At 44.8% G+C, this 23,855-nt stretch overlaps 1 protein-coding gene across 2 annotated transcripts in view; it reads left to right on the forward strand.

The window, feature by feature from the left end:
- The first annotated feature begins 14,170 nt into the window (after window positions 1-14,170).
- The window catches only part of RERG (RAS like estrogen regulated growth inhibitor), a 108,567-nt gene continuing 98,882 nt past the window's right edge, over window positions 14,171-23,855 (forward strand). For both annotated transcript variants that reach the window (XM_086610605.1, XM_086610606.1), the window contains exon 1: window positions 14,171-14,231. In XM_086610605.1, the coding sequence (XP_086466731.1) occupies window positions 14,171-14,231 (61 nt within the window). The remainder of the gene's footprint in view (window positions 14,232-23,855) is intronic.

Consider the following 23,855-nt stretch of genomic DNA (forward strand, 5'->3'; position numbering starts at 1 on the left):
TACATTTTAAAGCATTGAGTGCATAAATTAATCCTACCATACAATGGACTAGGTAGCCTAGAAATAAACACATCCCTTCTGCATTTCAAGGATTGTTACAGTCACTGCAGAAAAACCTTAGAGGGAGATGTGGGTTTTAAAGGTGGTGCTTAAATGGAAATGTTGTTGTCTGAGACCAAGCACACCAAACAGAAAGGCTTTTAGTAAATATAATTCAAACTCAGTCACTGAAACCCTATTGTAAACAAGCCTTTCCAACACTTTTTTTTCTTTTTTTTTTCAGATATTCCCAACCAATTGCACTGGATTGATAAAGCTTTTCAGAGTTCAAGTGCTAAACCGGGCAGACATGGGATCTGAAGGTGCTCTGCACCTCTTCTTTTTGGAAATGCTCACTCAGCCACTGCTGTTGTCCCAAATAACAGAGGGAAAGCATTTCTTGTTACGATTTAGCTACAGAGCACCAACGCTGTTCCGCTACGGTCTCAGTGGTTTGAAACCCAACAACAGATTACAAAGAAGCCATTAATGGTCTGGTCTTTTTGTTTGTTTTTTCTATGTATTAAATGAAAACATCCAAAGAGCCTCACTAAGGCCCCTATCTAGAAATTTCTTTCCTGTGCCAGGAGCTGGCTGGCTATCACATTTCAAAGCCTTACACCACACACAGTATGCAATGATCCTTTTCCAGTCAATTTGAAGCTGGTATGTAACACCATTAGTGGTTGATGTAGCCATAAATAAATATTTCTAGAAGTCTTCATCCCTACGTGCCATCTCCTTACCTGGCACACGAGCGGAAAGACACCTGAGGGAGTTATAAGTCTTAACAGGCAAAGGGATTAATGCCAAGAGATTAATTTTCCATAGGGAGGCTAAACATCTTTGCTCCCTTTGTAAGCAGGGATCAGGAGATACTGCAGTTAAGGGTTATATGAACCAGAAGTCACACTCTGCAGGTGTCCTGAATTACCTGGAGGACTCCTTCATTTTCTCCACTGACAACAGAGTGGTATTCGAAAAGATGAGTCTCCCTTCCTAAAATAAAAGCTCTCCAAAATTACAAACCCACATCCCCAGTTTTGGTTTAGGTTTATGGAGCAGGACTATTGCAATGCTTCTTTCTTCTTCTTTTTATTTTGAGGTGTACATTTTGTTAAAATATTAAGTATTTGCAAGCTGAGTTATACATGCAAAGCAAGATTTAACGAGCAGCCGCACTGCTAGTGTTACTTTTGCTCTGCAAATTTTTGATCGCTTAATACAACCTTGCAATTTGTCACGTGAAAAATGAACAAAATCAGGAACACTCTTAAAAATATAGAACGAGTGTTCAACAATCGGCACAAATCAAAGAAAGAAGGGATAAATTTGCACCCCGTTAGGGAAATTTCCATGCACAAACACTGTTATTTTAAAACCTCAGTGTATTTCTTCCATAGTGGCATTCTACCAGCTTTTTGATAGTTCAAAGCTGCACCCACACCAGGTTTCTCTAATTATCATTCAGAACCAGCTCACAAGCAATTAGTTTCTTTAAATTTCTTGCTACCATCAGTAACCAGTAACTTAATCGGTGTTCTAACATGGTAGAAGTGCTGTAAAGAGCAGACTGCCTTCTCTCTTGGAAGGCCAAGATTTTTACATTGGATTCTTTTCAGAGGTTATTTTTAGTTTGGCTGGATAGTTAGCAGAGTTTTGGTGCTTACAAGATTAATACAAATCAGGGAAGAAGGTGGCTTAATGATGCAGGTGGCACAGGGCCATGGAATGCACAAGCTGCCTGCCTTAAAAAAGACATAAAAATGCATTCCTCTCACCATGGCATCCCCAGAAAACCTAAAAGGGAAAATATCTTTGTTTCGTTTGAAATTCAGCCTAGGAATTCGAATTTCTAAATAGAGACTGCTAGTCTGTGCCTTTTTAAGAGGTGCCACCCTGAAACCCACGATAAATAGCTGCGTGCATCTGGAGACGGTGGTTTTACTGAAAGGCTTGTGGTTGCCAGGGCAGTAATAGTGGGGTTTAGCACTGAGGAGAACAGTGAACCTCCTTAAAACCAAGCTGTCTCCCCCATTCAGGCTCAAGAGAAGGAGCAATCAAGCCCTTTGTGTAGCTGCAGGTGATGATGTTGACTGCCTCAGATCTTATAATAAAGCCAGGCAGATCGTAGTCCACAATTACAGTGGGTAGGTTATTTTATTTTCTTTTTTTTTTTTATATCATAAAAGCTGGAGGAAGACAAAACCAGGAGTTAAGAGAGACAAAGAGACAAAGTTTCTTGGGTGAAAAGCTCAAAGGAATGACACATATGAAGCTTTCCAGAACACTTCTGTTCTGGTCCAGAAAACAAACCGTTGTCCATAGATTAAAAATGTGTATAGAATTGTACCAAAAATATGAGTCATTTTTATAAGTTTCTCATCTTCTGTAAAAACAGGAAGGAAAACCACAAACCTGCCTGGTAAGGCACATACATAGACTGTCAGTGCCAAATTTTGAACTCCTGGAGAAAAGTCCTGCCCCTCCAGCTACGAGGCAGTCACTTCTTGGGAAATACACTTTATAGAGATAGACCTTGAGAATTAAACCTTCAAGACTTCAGCTGGAAATAGGACTTATTTGAACAATAGTAAATGGCTCCATCTGAGCTACTCAACTAAAATCACTTTACAGTTAATGGAGGGGAAAAAAAAAAAGAGTGTGCTAGACTCAATGTGTCTCACCAAAATAGGTCGCTCTGAGTATAAGAGGAGGCAGGATGCTGGTGGCCAGCCTCCATCTAGGTGAGAAGGGTTGCTGGAAGCAGATTATAGCAGCAGTAAGTTGTTAGGTTGTATTGAAACACTGGACCCTCCAAGATGCCTTCAGAGAACAAACGGAAAACTTGTTCCAATATACTTCTATGATTACGAGGAAATGCAAAGCATCACAGACACACATCCATATCATATACAAACTGGGTGGTATGGGCTACCTCGGTTTGGCTGCTTGCTTGGAAACATCTAATATGGAACTAGCAGTAACAAAATACTGCATCACTGTTCTCTGAACATCAAACTGGTATGAGATATGCCAGATTAAGCATCCGCTAATTAAATCACTCAAAAGATGAATACTGGCTCAATTAAGAGTAATTTTAGACAAGAATTGGAGTTTTCAAAAGCAATGGACAGCTCTGGGTGCCTGATTTTCAGAAAATATGCTTAGGAATTCTTCATGAATATCATGACATCTCAAACAGATGCCAAAAAATTTGAAACACAACTATCTTCTAACATTATTTACCAAAAGTTTTAGGTAAGCAAATGATGAACTCTTACGTTAGTACTCATATTTACAACCACGTGTGTTATATTCATCGGAGTTACTTTACTGACAAGAGACACACTATCATTCTCTGCTTTGTGCATGACGCTTTCAAATATGTTGATGTCTCCTTGTTTTGTTCCAAGGACAGCAATGACGTTTTCGTGTTTCAGTCTGGATACGGAACACGACAGAAAAGTCCCAATCTTTCTTTCTTTGCGACAAGGACTTCAGATTACCTCTGGCCTTAAACAGATGTAAACAGAAATCATCTTGACCAGTGGAAAAAACACTGGTCTTTGTGTTTAAGAACCCACGGTTCAGAATAAATTTAACCAACACCAGCCAAAATATTGTAAAATTTTTATGACTAAGCTACTTCACTTGACTTCACTATTCTTTCTTGGTGTCCATTTGCTCTGCTCCTGTATGCATGAAACGGCAGAACTACAATCTTGTGTGATGTTAGAGAAAACGTGTTATTTCATTCCTGAGGCAAAAAACTCAAGTAACAGACAAAAAAAAACCCCAATGTACCACTGTACAGGATGTTCTTTAATCATGCAAGGATATTGCAGCTATGTTCATTGCTCTAAATTATGAGTTTCCTGAAGGGTGTTTTTTTCTGGATAAAGCAAAACCAAAAAGAAATTAAACTAATTTTAAGTATTAGTTGTAAGTGTTTCAAGATGAAACATTTATTCTTTTTAATCTTTTGTCTGACTGTAGGCCAAAACATTTAATGGACTTTTTAAAGGCATTACTATTATGGATGATACTATACTAAATAAGGGTATAGTACAGGCATTAGTGGATAGTGTTCCTTAAGGAGTACTCTTTAATTGTATTCCTGCTATCTCACTATCAGTGGATACTGCAATAATGAGCAGCTTAAATAAACTAGCTACTGCTTGGTTAGTTAATCTCCATAATAACGTTACGTTGTTTTCCAGGGGAGTTGTGTTTATGGGAAGATGGGAAGCCTGGGCAAAGAACTAGAGACTTAATCTTAGGTATTTCTTTCTGCTGTTTCAGTTGCTGCTGCCTTATCAAGTCCTTCAAGCTTTGCCTTCGGTTGGACAGAGAGTCCATGGGAACTTGACGTGTGCTTAAAAGGTTTCTGAAATGATGGTGCTACTGGTTGCTTTTTAAAATAAGTCCTGTCAGTTTCTCCACCTCGCAGGATAACAGGCTGAGAAATTTGGTTTTGTAACATCTGTTTGTGAACGGTGCCTTCTGTTCCATTTGAGGGTATCTCTGGCTGCTTCTCTCATTCTGTCCTGACAAACTTTTATCTTGGTTTACTGATTCCTCATTTACAAATGGTGCCTAAAGGTCTTTGTTGCTGACTGAAACTTTTAGTGCACACACAGAGTCTCAGAAACTAGTTCACAGAAACTTTGATAAGTAACATGATAACAGTAATTACTGTACAAAAGCTAGGCTGATTAGCAATAACGATTTCCAGACGAGGACGGGTTATCCCCCTCGTGTCCTACACTCACAGAGCAGCGCAGAAATGCTCAGCAATGAATAGCTCCTATGATGCTGAAAGAGCTCATTTCCTTCACCAGCTGTGCCCTGAACAGAGGAAAGAGTCAGAGGCTGCCTGAATGCCTTCATCACCTTGTACATAAAGAATTTAGGCACAGTTCCAAAAAAGTATTTAGACGACACTAACATCATAGAAGTCAAGTATCTAAATAATTGGTGTTTTTTTTCCCTCCAGATCTTGTCCCCAAATACTATGGAGAAAAGTGGTAACATAAATCCCAGAGTATCATTCTCTAAAACAGCACCAAAGAGAAGGAGTACGCAGGTGCACTTCAAGGCAAAATTACATAGTTCAAGCCCACACTGGAGGACAGAAGAAATCATTCAACCCCCAACGACCCTGAACACGTGAATCAGATTTGAGTTTGCAAGCCTCATGGACAGCAGATCACCCAGTCCTTGACTGAAAAATGCACTTACTGCTTTTCCTTGGAGATGTTTACACTCTGTGTCACCATCCCATGGATGAAAATTGTGCAGAAGCCATTCCAGTTGAGGAGCGTTCGGATGCACAAAAGTTGGTTCTCTACCACAACACACTCACAGTCCTGGAAGACAACTGATGGATGTGGGTAGATGGAGAAGAACAAAAATTATGAAAATATTACTTGGCGTGATAGGCAGTGGTCATAACATATTTGTAAACAAATATTTGTCAAGTTGATTTTAGGGATTATGGCAAGGAGGAATTTTAAGGATTTGAAGGAGGATAAAGAATTATATTTATATGAGCTTCTCCCAAGCACAGCAGGCAGGACAGAGGACAAAAGCACATTTCTGGAGAATTTATAAACATTAATGGATTTTATAAACAAAAATGCTGTGTCTTACACAGAGGAGTAGAAATCAGCAAGCAACCAAGGAAAGGATAAAAGTCTGTTTCTCTGCAAAAAAAAAAATCTCATTTTCTGGTAACACAGCAGTTTGGCTAACCCAAAATGAATCATTTCAGTTCTCAATAGCTTAAACAGAAAAGTCAAAAAAATTACTCTCATGGTGACTATTTCTTCACTTTTCCCCCTTTTATCTTTACCCTATCTTTAGCCAGTGCTATGTGTAGGGCGTCAAGCTGAATTTTTCCTTTGGTTGAAGAGTTCTGAATCCAGCCCTCTCCAAACTCACAAGACTGTACTCTGTCCATAAACACCACACTGTTTTGAGGCAGGATGCTATCGTTTTATCACAGCGATGTTTTCCTAAGTGTAACTAAATGTTCTCTGTGGTAGGGACTGCTACACCTGTCTTCATCCCAGCCACAGGGCTGCAGGGTTAGCCCTTTCAGCTATGTCTACGGATGCTCTCTGGCAGCATCCTGTATCCCCATCCTGCTAGCCGGCTGTGCCCAGTATTCACACACTACCTTGCTGTACATATTATCAGGCCATTTTGGGAAGGACGCAGGCTGACATGACTATTTGATATTGGCCATGGCTGTGTTCCCACAAAGCAGGGTGTCGTTATACACTGCAAGGACAGACAGACACAGTCCATGCTAAGGAATAACCCACGCTCAAGATTTCCCTTGTAATGTATCCCTGAGCTCAGCTAAACCCTACTCCTGAGGATGGACTCGTATCTGAAGGGCTTGGGTAGGAAGCAAGTCTGTTGATCAGGCACAGATAAAGATTCCTACTTCAAATCCACAGCAACCCACCTCTCTCCTTGATATAAGTACAGAACTGTTTTATACAACATGAAACAGCCCCAGTGAAAGAAATGGGCTATATATTCACATATATATACGTACCGTGGTCCCCAAGACACTCTCCTATGAAAGGGCATCCCCTGCCAAATCCACTGCTTGGCTTCGGAATGGGAGATGGAAGCGTGGCCTCCTGCCTCTCTGAGCATGCCATGACAACATGCCTTACAGTGTGTTGAAAGCAGATGTTCCTCAGTCTCACCTCTGTGAACAGACCTGTATCTCCTACATCCCAGGTCTAAATGTCTTCCGAAGTCCTAGCAGCCATTCAGTTTCTTGAAGATATTAACAACGGCAGCAATTTCCCCTTCCCGTTCTCTTGATTAAACAGAGGGAAGGAGACAGAAAAAAGATGAGAGACGTAAAACTCCAGATGTTGTCGACGCCAATATCTGGTTCCACCAGAGAATTTGAACACTGAAGCAATGATGAATTACAGTGGGGTCCCTATGGCAATCCAGATTGCAATCATAATACCTCTGAGGAAGAATAAGGGCTAGCATTCATTAACATGAATAGCAAATGAATTTATGACAATTTCCACTGGTCTTTTCAAAGAACATGAATACATCTGCAAGAAATTAAGATGACACATCAGGGTAACTCATTCATTAATAAAGTCTGGTATTGCACATTCGTTGCAAAATTTGTTGCAACCATTACCAGTGGTTTTTAATTCTATAACTGTACTTTATTAAAACCATAACATGAATCTCTCTAGCAGAAGAGTACTAGCTAGTTTGCAGGCTATTATGTAGGTGATTTAATTTTTCGTCCAAACTTACTTTGGTATACAGACTGAAATTCTCCAGTTTTAAAGCAAGTAGGTATTTAATCATTATAAATACGTACGAGAGAGTTACAGTCACTCTACTTTCTTTAAGGTTATACTGCAATTAATTTTACATTAACAAAACCTTTTAAAGGATCTCTCTGTGGTCTGAGTTAAGTGCGGAGGGAGAAATAACAATACCAGAAAAGCAAACCCTTAACTAAGAGCAAAACTAATAACACACCAAACAGTGATAGAACAGGTGCTGTCACTGCTGTATTGCCGTGAGCCTGGAGTCAGAGCTTGCCCATTTTTAAGGGTAGACTGTCAGGATACAACCTAGCCAACGGCCCAGGTGAGAAGAAACACAGCTTAACAGAATTTATGCATTTTAACTTGGGCGATACGAAGAGTATCCGTTAGCCATTTGTTAAAAAACGTGAGTTGATGTTTTGCTACTCTACTCAGCAATAGTTCCTACCGGGCTGTGCCTCTCAGCTTTGCACATATATCACTATTAAATCTACCTTACAAAAATCTTGCTACTGCAAGAAACCCAAGCCGTGCGTTTCCATGTCTCCGTGAACACGCCAAACACCGACTGGGACAGCAGGCCTGCATTAGGACACACCACAGAGGTATTTGCACGTGTGAGATCCACAAGATGCTGTGAAGAGCATCCCATGTCCATCGCCAGTGCCCTGTTTCAGCACCTCATGAGGCCAAATGGAACAAAGTGTTGAAGCCCAGGTTCTGTAGGTGACTCTGCAGCCCACCTTCAAGTGATACTAACGGGGAAGCTGTAGCTTCCTTGGCCACTCCATTAAGCTTGTCCATGTGAGGTTAAACACAAGCAAATGTTCGCAGGATTGTGGCTGTATTTACTGCATTAGAAATAAACACTTATTAAGTAACGAATCCTGCATCTTGAAAATACATATTTGCTTTTTCTTCAGGAAAATGTTGAGAGAAAGAGAAGTTATAAATCCTTAGCACACACTCAAGAAAACCCATCATTTTAAACTCAGTGTTTCATGAGCCACAAGGAAAAATATGAGAAAAAGCAATATTAAAACAGCAATACTTCATATTGACTACAAACCCAACTAACAGCAAAGTTCATCCAACATTTAATGACAAAGTTGCAATTTTTTCCATGGCACTAGATTAGCATAACTGAATAGATTTATGCGCATTGCCAAAAGCCAACACAAAAACATTTGGAAGATATTCTGTGAAAATTGACAAAACAATTGAATGCTTCCTCGTGAACCTTTAGCAATAGCTACAAATATTTGTGTTAACATGCTATTTATTTGGTAGTTTTTCTACTAGTTATCAAGTATCGTCTCAGCTTTCAGGAGAGCACTGGAAGGAAGAGTGAAAAAGTAGACCAAGTCACTGAGAGTTGCTGTTTAAGACAAGGATCCAGCTCTGACCAGGTGTGCTCTGCTCTAGGACAATCCTCACTGCTCATCTGGGCTGCTCTTCTGCAGCAGCAGCACCGCCAGTAGCCATGAGCTCAATAACCCCTTCCTTACTGCAGGAATCAGAGCAGAGGAGTCTGTTTCCTCATCCATGTCACCAACGGCGCGATCTGCTCTACAGTTTGTAGATGCTTGGACTCAGTTTCACAAAGGGGATGAAATGCCACTCATTTCCATAGGATCCAGAGGCTCCTAAATGGCCTTCTGAAATCAGGTCTCGGTCATCTTTTCCTCTCTCCTGAGTCTCATCAAATCCCATGGTCAAATTTTGTTTTGGAAATTGTTGAAAACGACAATTGTCATCTGTAATGGGATTTCAAGCTTCAGAAAAAAAGCACAACACACCTTGAGCATTCCTTTCCTGTTCATATGTCCTCTTCACCTGTTAGCTGGTCCTCTTCACATGTCAGCTGTCAGGCCTGCAGCGACACACCAGACCTCTCTCCCACCTCTCAGGAAGCAAATACCAGTGGCTTTCACAACAGAAACACCTCCAGAAAATACATCATAAGCATCCAGCATGAAAATGATAAGCCAGCAGAAGTGTTTGACGATAAACAGGTAGCACCTTCGGACCAAACAGAAAGAACACTCTGGACTGTGGCAACACTCAGATATCTTATTCAGACAGTAAAGCATTATTTCCTGGTACTTGAAACTGTGAGCCTTTCTAAAATACTTCTGCCAACCATAACTGCTTGGACGCACCTCTTAGTCAATCCTGAAACACCATTTTGCTTTGACTTAAGGGTGTGTGGTGTCATCTGCATTTCAAGTTGTTCACGTTCCTATTTCGTTATCTGCTCCTCAGCCATTAGGGTTTCTGGTGAACAGGGGTAGTCTGATGCTCTGACTGCCCGACACTGGCAGACCAGGCATTTACCAGATCATAAATGAACCAAAATTCTTGCTCTGGACCATTGGTGGGCATCTTCCTAAGTAAAAAGGGAGGTAACCAGGTGTGGATAAGAGGGGAGCTAAGCCAGCTATATCCCTTGCATCAAGAGGTGCAGGTCCACATGACAGAACCTGGTTACAGCTGTGGACCTGCAGTTGCAGTTTCCATGTTCACAGCGTGGCTGGGTCCAGCTCTTCAGCAGCAACACGCCTGCAGTGCCTGGGCTCACCCAGGGAGAGGAGGTCACCTGCTCTGCCCCACTACAAGGCTCAGTGTTGCTCCTAGGAGTCAAAAAGCCACAGATAAACTCACTGATGGCTGTGGGTAGATCCACTTTGCTGCTTTGACACTGCAGAAGAGGAGCCTACAAAAAGGAGTGAGCTTCCCTCAGCTCCGCAACAGTCAAAAATTCCCATAAGCCAGCTATCCTCTTGTGCTGGGACTGCTCCGTTTCCCGGTAAAACAAGAATAATATTTTTTAAAATATAACAAAGTGCTATCTTCAAAAACGATTTAAGTAAGTCTGTGAAACACTATGACTCACCAAAGATGCAAGGGACAAGAGGGAGAAATCTAAGACACATGGTTCTGGTGGGGTGGGAAAGGGAGTGGTCCTGACTTCTGCTGGATCAGGCTGAATTTGGACTGACAGCACACAGATCATCTGGGATCGGACCCCACATACCTTCAGCTTTGCTTCCCTTCTCCCAAATTTTCGTGAGATGGAAGGGCAGAAAACAAACCTGCCCCATAGTCCAGGCAGTCAGTCACCTGATGATCTTCACGAAGGAAGGTCTCATTACCCATGCCAGGATAATATCCATCACCCATGCCGGGATAATACCCATTACCCATGGCAGGATAACACCCATGAGCACATTTTAGGATCGGCACAAGTGGCAAGCCAGTGAGAAAAGCCTCCACGTCAGACACAACTACCAACAACCCATTGCTTGTGACAAACCAAGGTGGCCCTTGATCTAGAGGACTAAACCCTAAGGCTTTCAAAACCCGTTTTGGGTAGGAAAAAAGCCCCACGTCCATCGACATTATGTATGAGAGGCACAGTGAGTACAGAGAAAGCAAACAGCAGCTGAAGTGGTCCTGGACCAGCCCTGTGGATCTCAACCATCTGAAACCTTTGCCTGTGTCTGTGATCAGTGTTTACTAAATTCTTACTCCCTGGCACCAAGAGGAGACTCCAGCGCACGCAGACTGCACAGCCACTAGGATTTTTAACGGCCAATAAATTCTCTGCTGCTTTGGAAAAGCCAGTTATCGTGTTTAATTTGACAGCCCCACGCAGGGTGAATTCCATAGACACAAAACAAATGTCGGGCCTCGAGACTAACACACGTTTCCCCAGATGCAAAATCAGACACTCACCAGTTGCTCTCTTAGGAGGATGGAAAAAGCTAATCCCTCTAAATTATGTAAACCAAACAGAGTGAAGGCTTAAAGCCTCACCATTTATTTTTAACAAGTAAAGCATAAACCACACTACTGCTCTCACGTCTGCCTTCTTTTTTTTTTTTATTTTTTTTGCCTTTGAACGATACGCAGTACAACTATTTTAAGATCTGCTCCATAATGCCTGAGCTGGGACAGCTTGGAAGAAATAATAGGTGTTCATTTCTCCTCAGGGCTGCCACCCCGCCTGCTGAATGCTTATTGTGCTCTAATAGAGAGACTTGGATCATGGAAGATCTTTTCCAACCCAACTTCTATTTAATTTTGCATCAAGGCAGTGAGGGGAGAGCTTTTTCTTTTACTTCTCTTGTATCTCATTCGGATCTGGGCTGGAACAGAAACAGAGGAGGAGGAACATCCACCGAACTCTCAAGTGCTTTCCAGCTCTGGTTCACATCTGTTACTAATGGATCCTTCTGTTACTGGAGAGTTTAATCAACAAGGAAGTAAGAGTTGCTGGTGGATCTGGTCCTGTCCTTTCAGAACTTGATCCCTGCCTCCGACACCAGCCTCTTGGAGGGACAGATGGGATTACACGGTTCATTTCCCCCGTTTGCAAATGGAAGCAGCAATGCTCTCCTGTGCCGTAAGCCCCGTTGGGATGCAGGGAGGAAGAGCACCGTGCAAAAAGCTGGTGGGACTGGAAAGCGGGGTCTGATGAGGCAGCAACCTGGCAGCCGCTTTGCTCTCCGTGCTGGTCAGGACAGGGAGAGGCTCTCGGGCTTCGGACGGAGCTAGAGCAGCACCGAGCAAGTAGGAGGGAACCAACGAGGGTCCTCGGGATGTTAAATTAAACCGCGGGGCAGACTCACAACTTATGCCCGCGAACCGCAGCCCTTGCCCCGCATAATTAAAGGCTGCGCTACCGTCAAACGCGCCCAATTACAGGGCTGCGCTCCTCCCCCTCGGAGACCGCGCCGGGCACCGGATAACACCAGCAGGACCCTGCCCCGAGGGGCCCGCGCCACCTCGCCCGCCCCCCGAGTCCCGCCCGGCGCCCCCCACACCGCCGCGGCCGTGCTGCGCCCGGCGGCCCGCAGGGGGCGCCGCAGAGCCGCCCGGCGGCCGCGGGCGCTGCGGGAGCCGCCGCCGGGCGGGCGGAGGGGCGGGCGGGCTCTCCGCATTGTGCGGCCGCGCCGCTGCCGCCGGCGGGAGCGCGGGCGCGCCCGGGGCCGGGGCCGGGACCGCGGCTGGGACCGGGGCCGGGCCGCGCCTCTCTCGCTGAGCGCCGCCGCGGCCCCCTCCGCGCTGCTCGCAAGGAGGTGAGCGCCGGGGGAGAAGGCGGGGAGCGGAGCTCTGCGCGCCCGCGGGGGCTTCTCCGCGGGTGCGGGGAGAAGGGAGGAAGCTGGAGGGGTTGGGGGGGGGGGGGGGGGGCGCGGGGAGGAGCGGGAGTGGGAAGATGCGGCACGGCGGAGCGCAGCGCCGCGGAGCCGGGCGCACCGGGGAGCGGCGGTGTCCGCAGCCGCGGGAGCCGCGCTGCGCCGGGCGGGCAGCACCTGCCGGGACCCGTCCGGGGAGCAGAGCCCAGCCGAAGTTACGGGGCAGGTGGTGATGAATCGATGGCGACGGAGAAATGTAAAATTTACCTGCGGGCGGGGGCGCGGAGCAGCAGGGCGCGCCGCCGGCCGGGAGCGCAGCCCCGCGGGGTTGGGTTAGGAACCGGCAGGCGACCGGGACCTTTCTTGGGAGGGAGATAACGGGTGTTCCCGTACAGCCACCCCGCTAAGGTGATGCAGCTTCTGGAGCGCTTCTGACTCTTCCCGAAAAGTGAGCCTGGTCTGATATTTACTCTTAGGCAAAATATAATCGGAGTGTAAAGACCTCAGAGGTGTATTGGAGCTCTTCTTTGCATAAGGTGGCTTTACTCTTTCTTTTTACAAGCTGTTTTTTGTACTCAAAACCCCCAGGCTTCTATTTCAAGAATCCGCTTTGCTGTAGAGCGGGTAGCCTTAACATAGTGACGTAGGAAGCTCTGTGGGAATTCGTGGCTAGAGCAGACGCTGGAGCATGATGGCAGACCTTCCTATCAGGTTGCATTTGCAAGTAAAGTTCTACCCTGTTTTAAAGGGAGACTAGATTTTTTGAGGATTTAGTCCGGGCTCTGGATGGATCATCATCATCATCGTCACAGGTGACATTTTTCACCCAAGATCTTAAAGCATTTTACAATGACAGGTACTGTTGTGTTATTTATTGTGCAGGTTAGAGAAATCGAGGAGACAACGTGGCAGGTGACTTGCTCAAGGTCATGCAGCAAAGCTGTGAATATAGATAATTCCCCTGTGGCCTGTTAAAAGTGTATCACCAGGAATTCTGGCATCCTTTTTCTAACCCCACGCTTTGCCGAATGTTTATATATGAGCCGAGGCAGCTTAAACAAGGAGCACTAGAGAACTTCTGAGTATGGATTTGTTTAGCAGAACAGGCAAGGTATGAGTGCTTAGAGGTTTTTAAGCAACTGCAGCTGAGTAATTGAAACCTTTCTGAATGGGAGGAAAGATCAGCTATCTGCAGGCACTATCTGGGAGTGCTCGTGGCTTTTAAATACATTCTACAAAAACTAATTCATTGGAGTTGAGGCAAATACAGTATATAAGCGAGTGCCACTGAAAGAGAAAGAAGGAATAAGAAACCTTGTGAGGCAGGTACTTTGGGTTGTTAAGTACCTTTTGCAATATTACAAGAGCTGGAAAGCTGAAGGTAGGCTTTGCACAAACAATGCCAAATGTGTCAGGGATGTTACTGCGATGTTTAAAGCGGGAGCGCAGCATCAGTTACCATGGCTGTTTCAAAAAGAATAAAGGAGGGGGGGTGAGGGAGAGCCTGGCTCCTTGCAGCTCTATCCTCATGGTGTTCTTCCCCAGGCTCTGCATTGACGTCACAATGACACGGTGAAGCTGAAGACAGGAGCTGGGAACAGTTCTTCTGCTTTGCTTTTGATAATCGAGTGAATTTGTCACCACTCCCTTCCTTCCAGCATGGCTAAGAGCGCAGAAGTGAAGCTGGCGATCTTCGGTCGAGCTGGTGTGGGCAAGTCAGGTATGTTTGTTGTCTGATTTTTTTTTTCCTTCTGCTTGTCATCAGGTAACTTTGCTCCCCCTGTGCAGACAAACTCTTTGTACAAAAGGACAGCTGCGACCTTATTCTTGTCAGGGAGGTCAGGATCAGGTCAGAAGTTCTCTCTCTCTTGCTTTCCACACTGTTTTCTCCAGGTTCTCCAGAATAAAACTACTTTTATCTCTTTTAAAATACCCCACAAAACCAAAAAAACCCCGAACTTCTCACCCCAACACAATCCCACTTCTCATGAAATGAGTGGTAAGATTGCTCTTTTCCACTGGAATAGGTTTAGCATTTAGTTTGTCTCTTTGTAGCTTGTGTTAGATAAAGGTATTATATTATGCTCCCTATCCCCTCAGATCAGATCCTCGTGTTAAATATTGGATGACTTCTGTAATAGCCATAATTCTGGTCGATTTCAGTGGGAAATTTTAGACTCAGCAACTCGTAGAATTTTTTTTTCTCAGTCCTCTCTTGGATTTACGTATTTACCAGGAAAACAAGGAAATATGATGTGTACAGTTTGCCTTTGGAGCAATCTTTTGAGAAACAAACATAGTCTGGTGAGTTCATATGGTAGGAACACAAGGGGGAGGCATAAATGTTCAAAATCCATTTCTTCAAGCAGCCTTTCCTTCGGTGAGACGAGGAGCATGATGCGAGGGCTGCAAGCTCTCTCGGGTGGCTCCGTGGTGTTGCATTAACTTGACAGCTCTTTGCATCACAGGGGTGAGGAAATCAGGAGGCTGAATTGATCCTGTTGTTGATCAAATCTGATCACCTGTGAGAATTTGTGGCTAGAGCAGACGCTGTAGCGTGATGGCAGACCTTCGTATCAGGTTTGTCACCTGATTTGTGAGGATTCACACATCAGAAATTGATGAAATAAAAATTTAAAGTTTGTTCTTCAGCCATGATCAAACTGAGCGTGATTATGCTCCCGTGCCAGTTTGGGAACTGCAAGGTACTGTTTATTTTAGATAAATCTGCACGAAAGAAGTCAGGAGGTAGGATGTACCTGTAAGAGCATTAGGCAAGACTCCCAGTTGCTGTCGGCCGGCTCCGGTTCCCCAAAGTAACTTTTATATTAGAAGTGCCAAGGTTCTGGCTCATAAACTGCTATTATAGTTTTGGTGACTTTGGAACGGGTTGTTTATAAAAGCACTTTTACCCAGAACGCTGTCAGTCTTCAGGAAAAAAGGCGTGTGCGAGGCAGAGGTTGTTAGAGATTATACCACTTACACAAAGACAATGCAGATTAAATTCTACCTTTTTGAATAAAATACCTGAGGGAATGCTGATAGTATGCTGGGATAAGTTTGAACTGTTCCTTCTCTCCTGCTGTGCTCACCCCCACCCCTCTTTTGTATTTGTATTTCACTGTCTCCTCTAAGTTTTGAGAGTAACTTCAGGGGTTCTGCTTTTGGTTTGCAGGAGAATTTAACACTAAAAGACTCCCCTCGCCCTGATATTCTGAACCATTTGAGGGTTTATATTTAAAGAATAGAAAAACTACCAGTTGAGAGTTCAGTTAAAACACCTCACCAGTACAGGATCAACAAGAGCTTTTTTAACCTGTTGTGTCCTTTTTGTAGACTTCCCTGTACTAGGATTTTATGGTAAAAATATGTTTTCTTGAACTACTGAAACTAGGTGGGAGACCATTTTTAACAAAAAGCCAATAAAAACATCCTAGTCTTTCAGAGTTGTCCTCCTCCTCCTCTCTCTTTTTTATTTTTTTCCTTAGACACGCAAGGAAATATTACGTAAAACATGACTAAGGTCCCTTCTTTTTGACTGTGACCATGCCTGTGGATCTGTGTGGAAATGAAGGTGCAAATAAGTGGGCAGCAGAGCAAGGTGAACTTAAGGGGGTGGAAAGACTACAGGGTGCTGTCAACCACCTCGACAGAGCAGCAACCGTGCCCTCCCAGAATCTCCAGCTTGCTTATGAAAACCCCTCTTGTGCGTTCCCATAAAAGGATCCAGTGTCAGCAGCTCGGCCAACTCAGAGCATTAATTTAAGAGTGTGGGTGTTGTGTGGGTGTCTGAAAATACCTGTGTGCCTGTAGCCGACCGTAGGAGCCGTGCAAGTGCTGTTGCACCTTTGCTAGAAGCAGAGCTGGGCACAAAGTAGTCTTCAGGTAGCTGGGCTTGATGGATAAATACCCTGTCAAATTAGTGTTGATAGTGTCTTTTTTTAGTAATGTAATTCCTTATCCCTTGTAACATGTTGTTGAGACAGGATCCTGTGGTCGTGGGTTACTGGAGTAGGCTTGGCCAGACAGCTGAAAGATAAGCCGGACTCAAGAAGCAAGAATGCAAAGCAGAACACTGGAGCACGCTAGATACGTGTGATGAAAAGGAGACAGTGGGTGATAAATAAGGCCACTGTAATTGCCAGAAAGTCATGCCAAAATATGGTCACTGGCTTGCTTTCTTGGCTTATCTTCATTTGCTGAGGAAGAGCCAGGCATTAGGTTCTTAATCTCTAAGTGGCTTCACCACCTGACAGCATCTGTAGAGTTACAGACACATATTGTAATATCCTGGAGAGGCTCCTCTTCCAGTTCCTGACCGGGACTTTGGATCAGTGAGTCAAAGCAGCCAAGAAGAAAGCAGCGTTGTGCTTTGGGACATGTGGAGAATTAAAGCTGTCCCTCACACACTGTGGAAGTTGATAGAATTGTTACTGAGAGCTGAGGAACATCCTAATCTCGTTGTTAACACTAGACATCTGTTTAATGAGGTGCAAGATTCCTTGTTCTACTGAGTAGTCCCTTCCAATTAATCCAAGACTCTCCCAAACATGAGGTGGGAAACCAGAACACTGTTCACAAGTCAGAATAGTGATAGCATCTCAGAAGAGAGTTAAAGCCAGGGAAAACAAAACTTTTCTCCATTTTCTTGATTCTTATCAAGTTTCCATGGTTCAAAGGTTTAAAAAACAAACAAGGGGGAATAGCAAGTCCGAGTGTCAGATTTTCACTATTCTCCTTCCTTGTCTTGTCTCCTCCTGCCTGCTGGAGAAGGCCAGCAGAATTGCTTATCAACTCCCCTGTCCTGTTTTCTTTAGTGATGGGTGAAAAACAAGAGGAAATGGGTAGAAGCTTAGTCAGGGGAGGTACAGGTTGCATGTTAGAAAGTATTTCTTCTCTGAAAAGGTTGTCAGCCACTGGAATAGGCTGCCCAGGGAGGTGGTTGAGTCCCCATCCCTGAATGTGTTTAAGAATAGGGTGGATGATCTACTTAGCAATATGGTTTAATGGGGGATTAGGGACGGTTGGACTGGATGATCTCTAAGGTCTTTTCCAACCTAGAAATCTATGAGTCTATAAACGGTTCAAATAGAAAAGGGGGAGCAAACCAACTCAGAAAGGGGCACAGGAGTGCTCTAGTAAGACACCGAGTTCAGAATTACACTAAGCAGTGTAATGAGTGTCAGCTCATCTGGGCAGGCTCATCAGATATGAGCATCCCAACCTGCACTTGTACAGTGGCTGGATGCTCCTGCTTTCACCCAGTTCTCATTGTATAAAAGTTGCATTAACATTGCTTTCAACTAGCTGAAAAATAACGGATAAGGAGCTCTGCCCGAGCCAAGGAGCACTTTGCTGCTGCTTCCCTGGGGAAGAAGAGGAGACGCTCTGTGGGTGGGAAGGGACATTGCTAAGCCCTGCTGTAGATAACAGGGCTGCACCTCCTAATTTGGGCTAGAGTCAGGCGGCACGGAGGGGAAGAGAGCACTTTTAAAGTCTTTTTCTTTCTGTCCAAGAGGAGCTTGGAGGGAGCGGAGAATTCAAGTTGAAGCGAGTTACTTAAACATTGCTGTTTAAATTGTTCTTCTGCTGAATCCTACAGCTTCATTCCTATGGTAACAAAAGTTAGAGTTTCCTAAATAGCTCCTTTTACAAATACAGTAGTAACAATTAATAATGACTTAAAGGCCTTGTTCTTCCATGTCATCACAAGGTACAATTCATGCCCAGAAAGAGGAGTGAAAATGTAAGAACCAGGAGGAGAAAAGAAGGGCACGTACTGGATAGCCCTGCATGGCTGATGCTTTTCCTACTCATAATTCAGTTACTATGAATGCTCGAAATACCTCTGCTTAGGAGCCTTTATATTTTGGCCAAAAAAGCCAGAATGTCCAGCTGCAGCGTGTGCTGTCCAACTTGCCTTTTTGCTGTGTGCGTGCCAGGCTGAACACTCCAAGTTTCTGTGTTATGTGGATGGTGCGCCCAGCCACGGGCAGATGTAGTTCTCATCTGTCTGGACGGGCTGTGCAGCTGTGGTATGTGACATGGAAGCGTGGGTGGTTTCTACTGGTGCTTAAGTGATGGGGAAGATGCTAATGGTCCCACAGGCTCCCCCCAGTAAATGCGTGTCTGCTTCTAGGCAGCTATGGAAATAATTTTCTTATGCAACCAGGTACGTGAGACACGGGGCTGCTTTTGATCCAGCAGTAGCTCAGATGTTTGCGTTTGGGCAAGAGTGTGATTGATAAAGTGGCATCAGTAAATATCATCCTGCAAAGAGCCCGTCCTGTCTCAGAAACGAAGATCTCACCAGCTTCAGTTATTTTAGTGTCACAGTTGGGAAAGCCCGGAGTAGATGCAGATTTGTATCTGTTGGCTTACACTGTTTTCCCTGTCTAACCCAGGATGAGGAGAAAAGCAAACTGGATCCGAAAGTTCCTACAGAACAAATTCAAGCTGGAGAGGCCTACAACAAATCCGTGTTTTGTTTTCATTATTTGGGGATATGTCTGAAATACACTACCAGAGATCCCTTCCCAGTTGCAAGGTCTGGCGTGCGGGGAATAGAACCGAATTCAGCACCGCTGCTGCTCCCTGGCCCCCCACCTTCAAAAAACGTACAGGTTACTGGGAAAGAAACCCATTTCAAAGTGATTTTCTACTTCACAAATCCCTGCTCGTATGTTTCATTTCAGGGACTTTTGGGGAGGAAACATGAGTTATTAAGAAGTGATTAGTCATCGGCCTCCCAGCTCCACTAGTAAGGCAGGGAAGGCTACCACAAAAGCTTCAAAGTCCATGCTATACCAACTGATGTATCTAGGAAGGATTACTGTAATAAGGTGCCTCTGAAATCCAGAAACGTGGGTGGAAGGAGACTGGATTTTCTGTTACATTTTTTTGTTTTGTTTGGGGTTTTTTTTCTTTTTTTTTTTTTTATTTTTACACCGGTACAGTAGATCAGTTGCTTTTTTTTTTCCCCTTTGTTCTTAAGAACGGCAACGACAACCAGATGCTTAAGAGATTATTCAGTGATCAAGTTTAACACCCTCTATATTAGTTGTCCCTTGATATTTCTCTGGTAAAGTACTCATTAAACAGTCCCACTTTTTGCATCCTCTAATTTTGCACTTTTCGACCAGGTACAGGTTCACTGACGGTACCGCACCAGGTATGTGTATATGTACTATAGAAACATAACAGTAATGAGGTCACTCTGGGTGAGGTTTTGTGATGATTTCTCCCCCAGCAAGCATGGTAACACATCCCCCTGGAGCAGGTAATATTGCAAGCAACCAGTTGCATTAATATGACCTTTCCATGCTCCTGTTTAGTGGATGATGCTGGTGCCTGTAAGAAGAGTGAGCCTGGGGCTCACGGATCAGTGAAATAAGTCGCTGTCACCCATGAATGTGTGGCCCTGAGAGTCCTTGCCATGGTGGCAAGGAGAGAGGCTGCTGTTGCAGTTGCCCCGATATGTGCATTTGCTGGTTTTTATCAATTTGTTGATTCTTATTTTATGCTGAAGCAAGGGAACACCAAGAACTTGGGCTAGACGCACAAGCATTTGCTCTGCGTGGCAAGATGGTCCGCTTGGATCTGTTACCTCCTCCCTTTCCTCTGCTTATTTGCCTGTCCGTGGTTCGCTGTCGCCTTGCCCTTGGTGTGGAAAGCGTTCATGCTCTGCTCGACGTTTGGTCTTCCTTCTGGCTAACCATGAAATAATAAAACGCAGAGTTTCTCTAACCAAACGCCAACATTGTTCGTTCAAGCACAGCCACCTTCCCTGTTCCATCTCATTTAGCTACATCTGACACCGGCTCTACCTGCGTCCCCTCTGAGCAGCTGGTGGCAGCTGTTGGAGCAAAGACTAGTCCTGCTGTTCTTTGTTTCTGTTTAGGTTGGGCTAAACATAGCCTGCTGTTTGATTACCGGGAAGGAATGCCAGGGCTCGAGATTTATGTGTGCAGCACAGATTTTTTCCCCAGGCCTGCGCCCAGCCACCCCCTGCAGCGCCCGCCTCGATAAGATAGCCACCCTGCCCGCTTCTGTCTCCTGCAGTCGTTGCGAAAGACAGCTGGAAAACTTCCTGGTGGAGTCCCAGGAATCCTTCGCCTGCTTACCATGAAGCCTCGTCATGTTTTGGCCAGTCTGCTGTTGCCCACACGGTCACTGAGGGCACTGGTATCTCCCAAGCTGCTGACCCGAACGGGTCCTTTCAGAAATGCTTAAGATTTTTATTCTTCCACAAACTTGTTCTTTACCTCCCTGGTATCTGGAATCCCTGCCTACCCCTTGGCTTGCATATACTTTTTTTTTTGCTCCATTTCTTCTCAGCTGTCACCCTTCTCTCTCCTCTTGCCAGTTTAGTACGTTCCCTAAAGTCTGCGTATAGTGGAATCACTTCTGCCTTGTACTTTACATGAAAACTTTGTATTTAGAGTTGCCTTCTCAGCCTCTTCACTTAGTGCTTCCTCCCATCTCTGTTCCTCATCTCCAGCTTCTTCGTTACTCTTTGCCCACACTGTCAGTGCCTCATTAAAAGTTCAGTGCAGGAGATCCAGATGAGCTGACCTGACAGCAGTGATGTGATGTGGCAAAGAACAGCCACTGTGAAGTGGTTCCTACTGTCCTGGAAACTGTTCCCTGGCTTGGACTTTGAAGATTCTCCAAGCTTTGACTGCTCCAAACAGTCATTGTGTGAAGCCAGCTTCACACAGGTTAAAAAGGGAAGCAGTGTTTGTCTTTACATAGCTAGCCTCAGTCCCAGAATTGGGTAAATTCGCCTATTTTGGCTTAGCAGCAGAGCAGGAGAAACAAGGTACATCTGTATTTCCCAAGCAAACTTTATTTTTCTGCATTTATGTTTGTGCCACCCTTACGCCTTTTACATTTACAGCACCCAAAAATAAATATATAAGTGTATGAAAAACTAGCACCGCCTTGAAGTAGGAGAATCAATGAAATGCTTTAGGCTTCAGCCGGGCTGTAGTTACAGGGCTGTCATTAGCTACTGTTGACTGAAGGTGTTTGTAGCCTCTCACCACATGCCCTGCAGGCACTGCCAACACCATGGAGAGCAGGCAAGGGGAGGAATTGCTGGAAGATGGCAGTGAGCAAGGAAACTATGGTGTCCTCATCCCTTTGCTGCTTTTATTCATATAGAATCATAGAATGGTTAGGGTTGGAAGGGACCTTAAAGATCATCTAGTTCCAACCCCCCTGCCATGGGCAGGGACACCCTCCACTACACCAGGTTGCCCAAAGCCTCATCCAACCTGACCTTGAACACTTCCAGGGATGGGGCATCTACAGCTTCTCTGGGCAAGTCTGTGTTTGCTCAGCATTACTGACAAGTCTTTTATTATACCTGCTGCTGGAGAAGCAGAGTTGCAGCCCTGGGAGAAGGCACCCCTTGGCTTTCCTTCCCTTTCCGCACGAAGTTTGCGGGGCGCTGCTGTAAGCGCTCCCCATTGCCACTCTACCAGTTTTGGGAGTACCAGCTCGCCACCTGGCCAGCTGTTTGGACTAGCGTTTCTTTTCATTTGCCTCAGATTAAACCAGCTCCCCTGATTTCATTGACTCCTACCTTTTCCTGGAGTCAGAAAAATAACTGAGAAGGGGAGGTGCATCCGTTTCTACTGCCTTTTCTTAATTCTGAATGGGAAAAGTACTTTTTATGATTGTTTCCCACCAGGTAGAGCATTCACGCTGCTGGAGTTAGTCCGCAGCTGTTACAGTTTCTAATGGATTTGCCATGTAGGTGTTGGGAAATGCCATATATTATGGTAGTGACACTGTAGATAACTCATATTCTGTGCGTACGGTATGAAAAGATGAATGGTGAGAGAAGCATGAAGCCCTGGGGAAGGAAGTAGTAGATATATTAAACATATGTGCAGCTTTAAAACGCCATAAAAATTGGCTGGAGTCTCCAGCTGCCTTTCCAGAAACCTTAGACAGTAGTCTAAATGAGAGAATATGTTGAAAACATCAAGCGTGCTTTTGAAAGCACGTGAAGCTCCCAATGTTCGCAGGTTTTTTGCTGCTGCTCAGGGGTGAGTGGAGAGAAAGCTGCAGCTGAGCAAGAGCAGAGGCCTGGGGCAGCGACACATCGCCGTGTGGGAACTCTTTAGATAAGCGGCTTGAAAAGTTCTCAAGCTGGAAGGATGCGACTGGAGAGCGCACAGGATATACTGGTCCCAGGGAGGGAATTAATTTCTTCAGCACTTGACCAGCACTCCAGCTTTCCAAAGGGCTGTGGGAACGAGGGCCACCACTGTGACCCTCCTGCGAGGCACACCGCTATGGCTATTCTCAAGTGGCCAGCGTGGAAACTGAGGCGAAGGAAGGAGGAGCCTGATAGCCTCAAGTCACCGAGGGAATCGTGACTCAGGAATTGCCAAAGCTTCTTTCCAGGATTTCTCCTCAGGGCCAGAGCCGCTGAGATCCAGCCTGCAGATAGCCCCGGGGCAGGCAGTAGTTACCCAACATCTGAGCCTCAACCCCTATAGGTCCCTGCAGGACCCCTGTAGCCCTTTATAGCTCATCCCCTGCTGTTAATTAGTGACGGCAAAATAAGGCATTGAAATGACATTTGTTTTCATTAAAAACATATTTGGCAATCCCATCTTTCACTGCTTACCCAGTAGGACTTAATTTCCTTTTGACTCACAGGACCACAAGCATAGAAGGAGCTTGTCTTTACCTTCTTTCTTCCCTTCACACAGCTGTATTTGCCATCCAGCTCTCAGTATAATATAATATATAATATATAATATAATATAATATACCACAGATTTGCACAAGAGGGCTGGTTTTCTCAGTGGCTTATCTCCGTGCCTGCCGTGGGAAACGAAAATCCCACTCCCCACGATGACGGAAGCCAGTTATGCAGAGCTGTCAACCATGATCCTGACCTACTCAGCAATTGACTTGTGCCCTTGAGGAGCTTTACAAGTGAGAACTTCAAGTCTGACATTCAGAGCAGGAAAGTGCAAGAAAGAACATAGAAGCCAAAAAAAAAAAAAAAAAAAAATCAGAGTGGGCTATTTATTTCTTTGTTGAAATAGGGCTGCAGAATAAATAGAAATATATTGGAGAGTCACTACAGAAGAATGCAGTATTAGAACCATGGGGAGCAGAGAAAAAAAAACACACACAAACAAAAAAAAAAAACCCTCAAACCCCACGCTCTGCAGAACAAGGGGCACGGGAGTAGGAGTGCCAAAACAAACACCTTGTGTTAACCAACCTCAGTGGCAGAATCCGTGATGCCAAGCGCTACCGCGTAACCCAGCTGGATGCTTGTGGTTACTTACGCTGGAGCTGGTTCTGCTCCAGG

This window comes from Tauraco erythrolophus, chromosome 4 (genome assembly GCF_009769465.1).
Source record: "Tauraco erythrolophus isolate bTauEry1 chromosome 4, bTauEry1.pri, whole genome shotgun sequence".
NCBI classification, from domain to species: Eukaryota; Metazoa; Chordata; class Aves; order Musophagiformes; family Musophagidae; genus Tauraco; species Tauraco erythrolophus.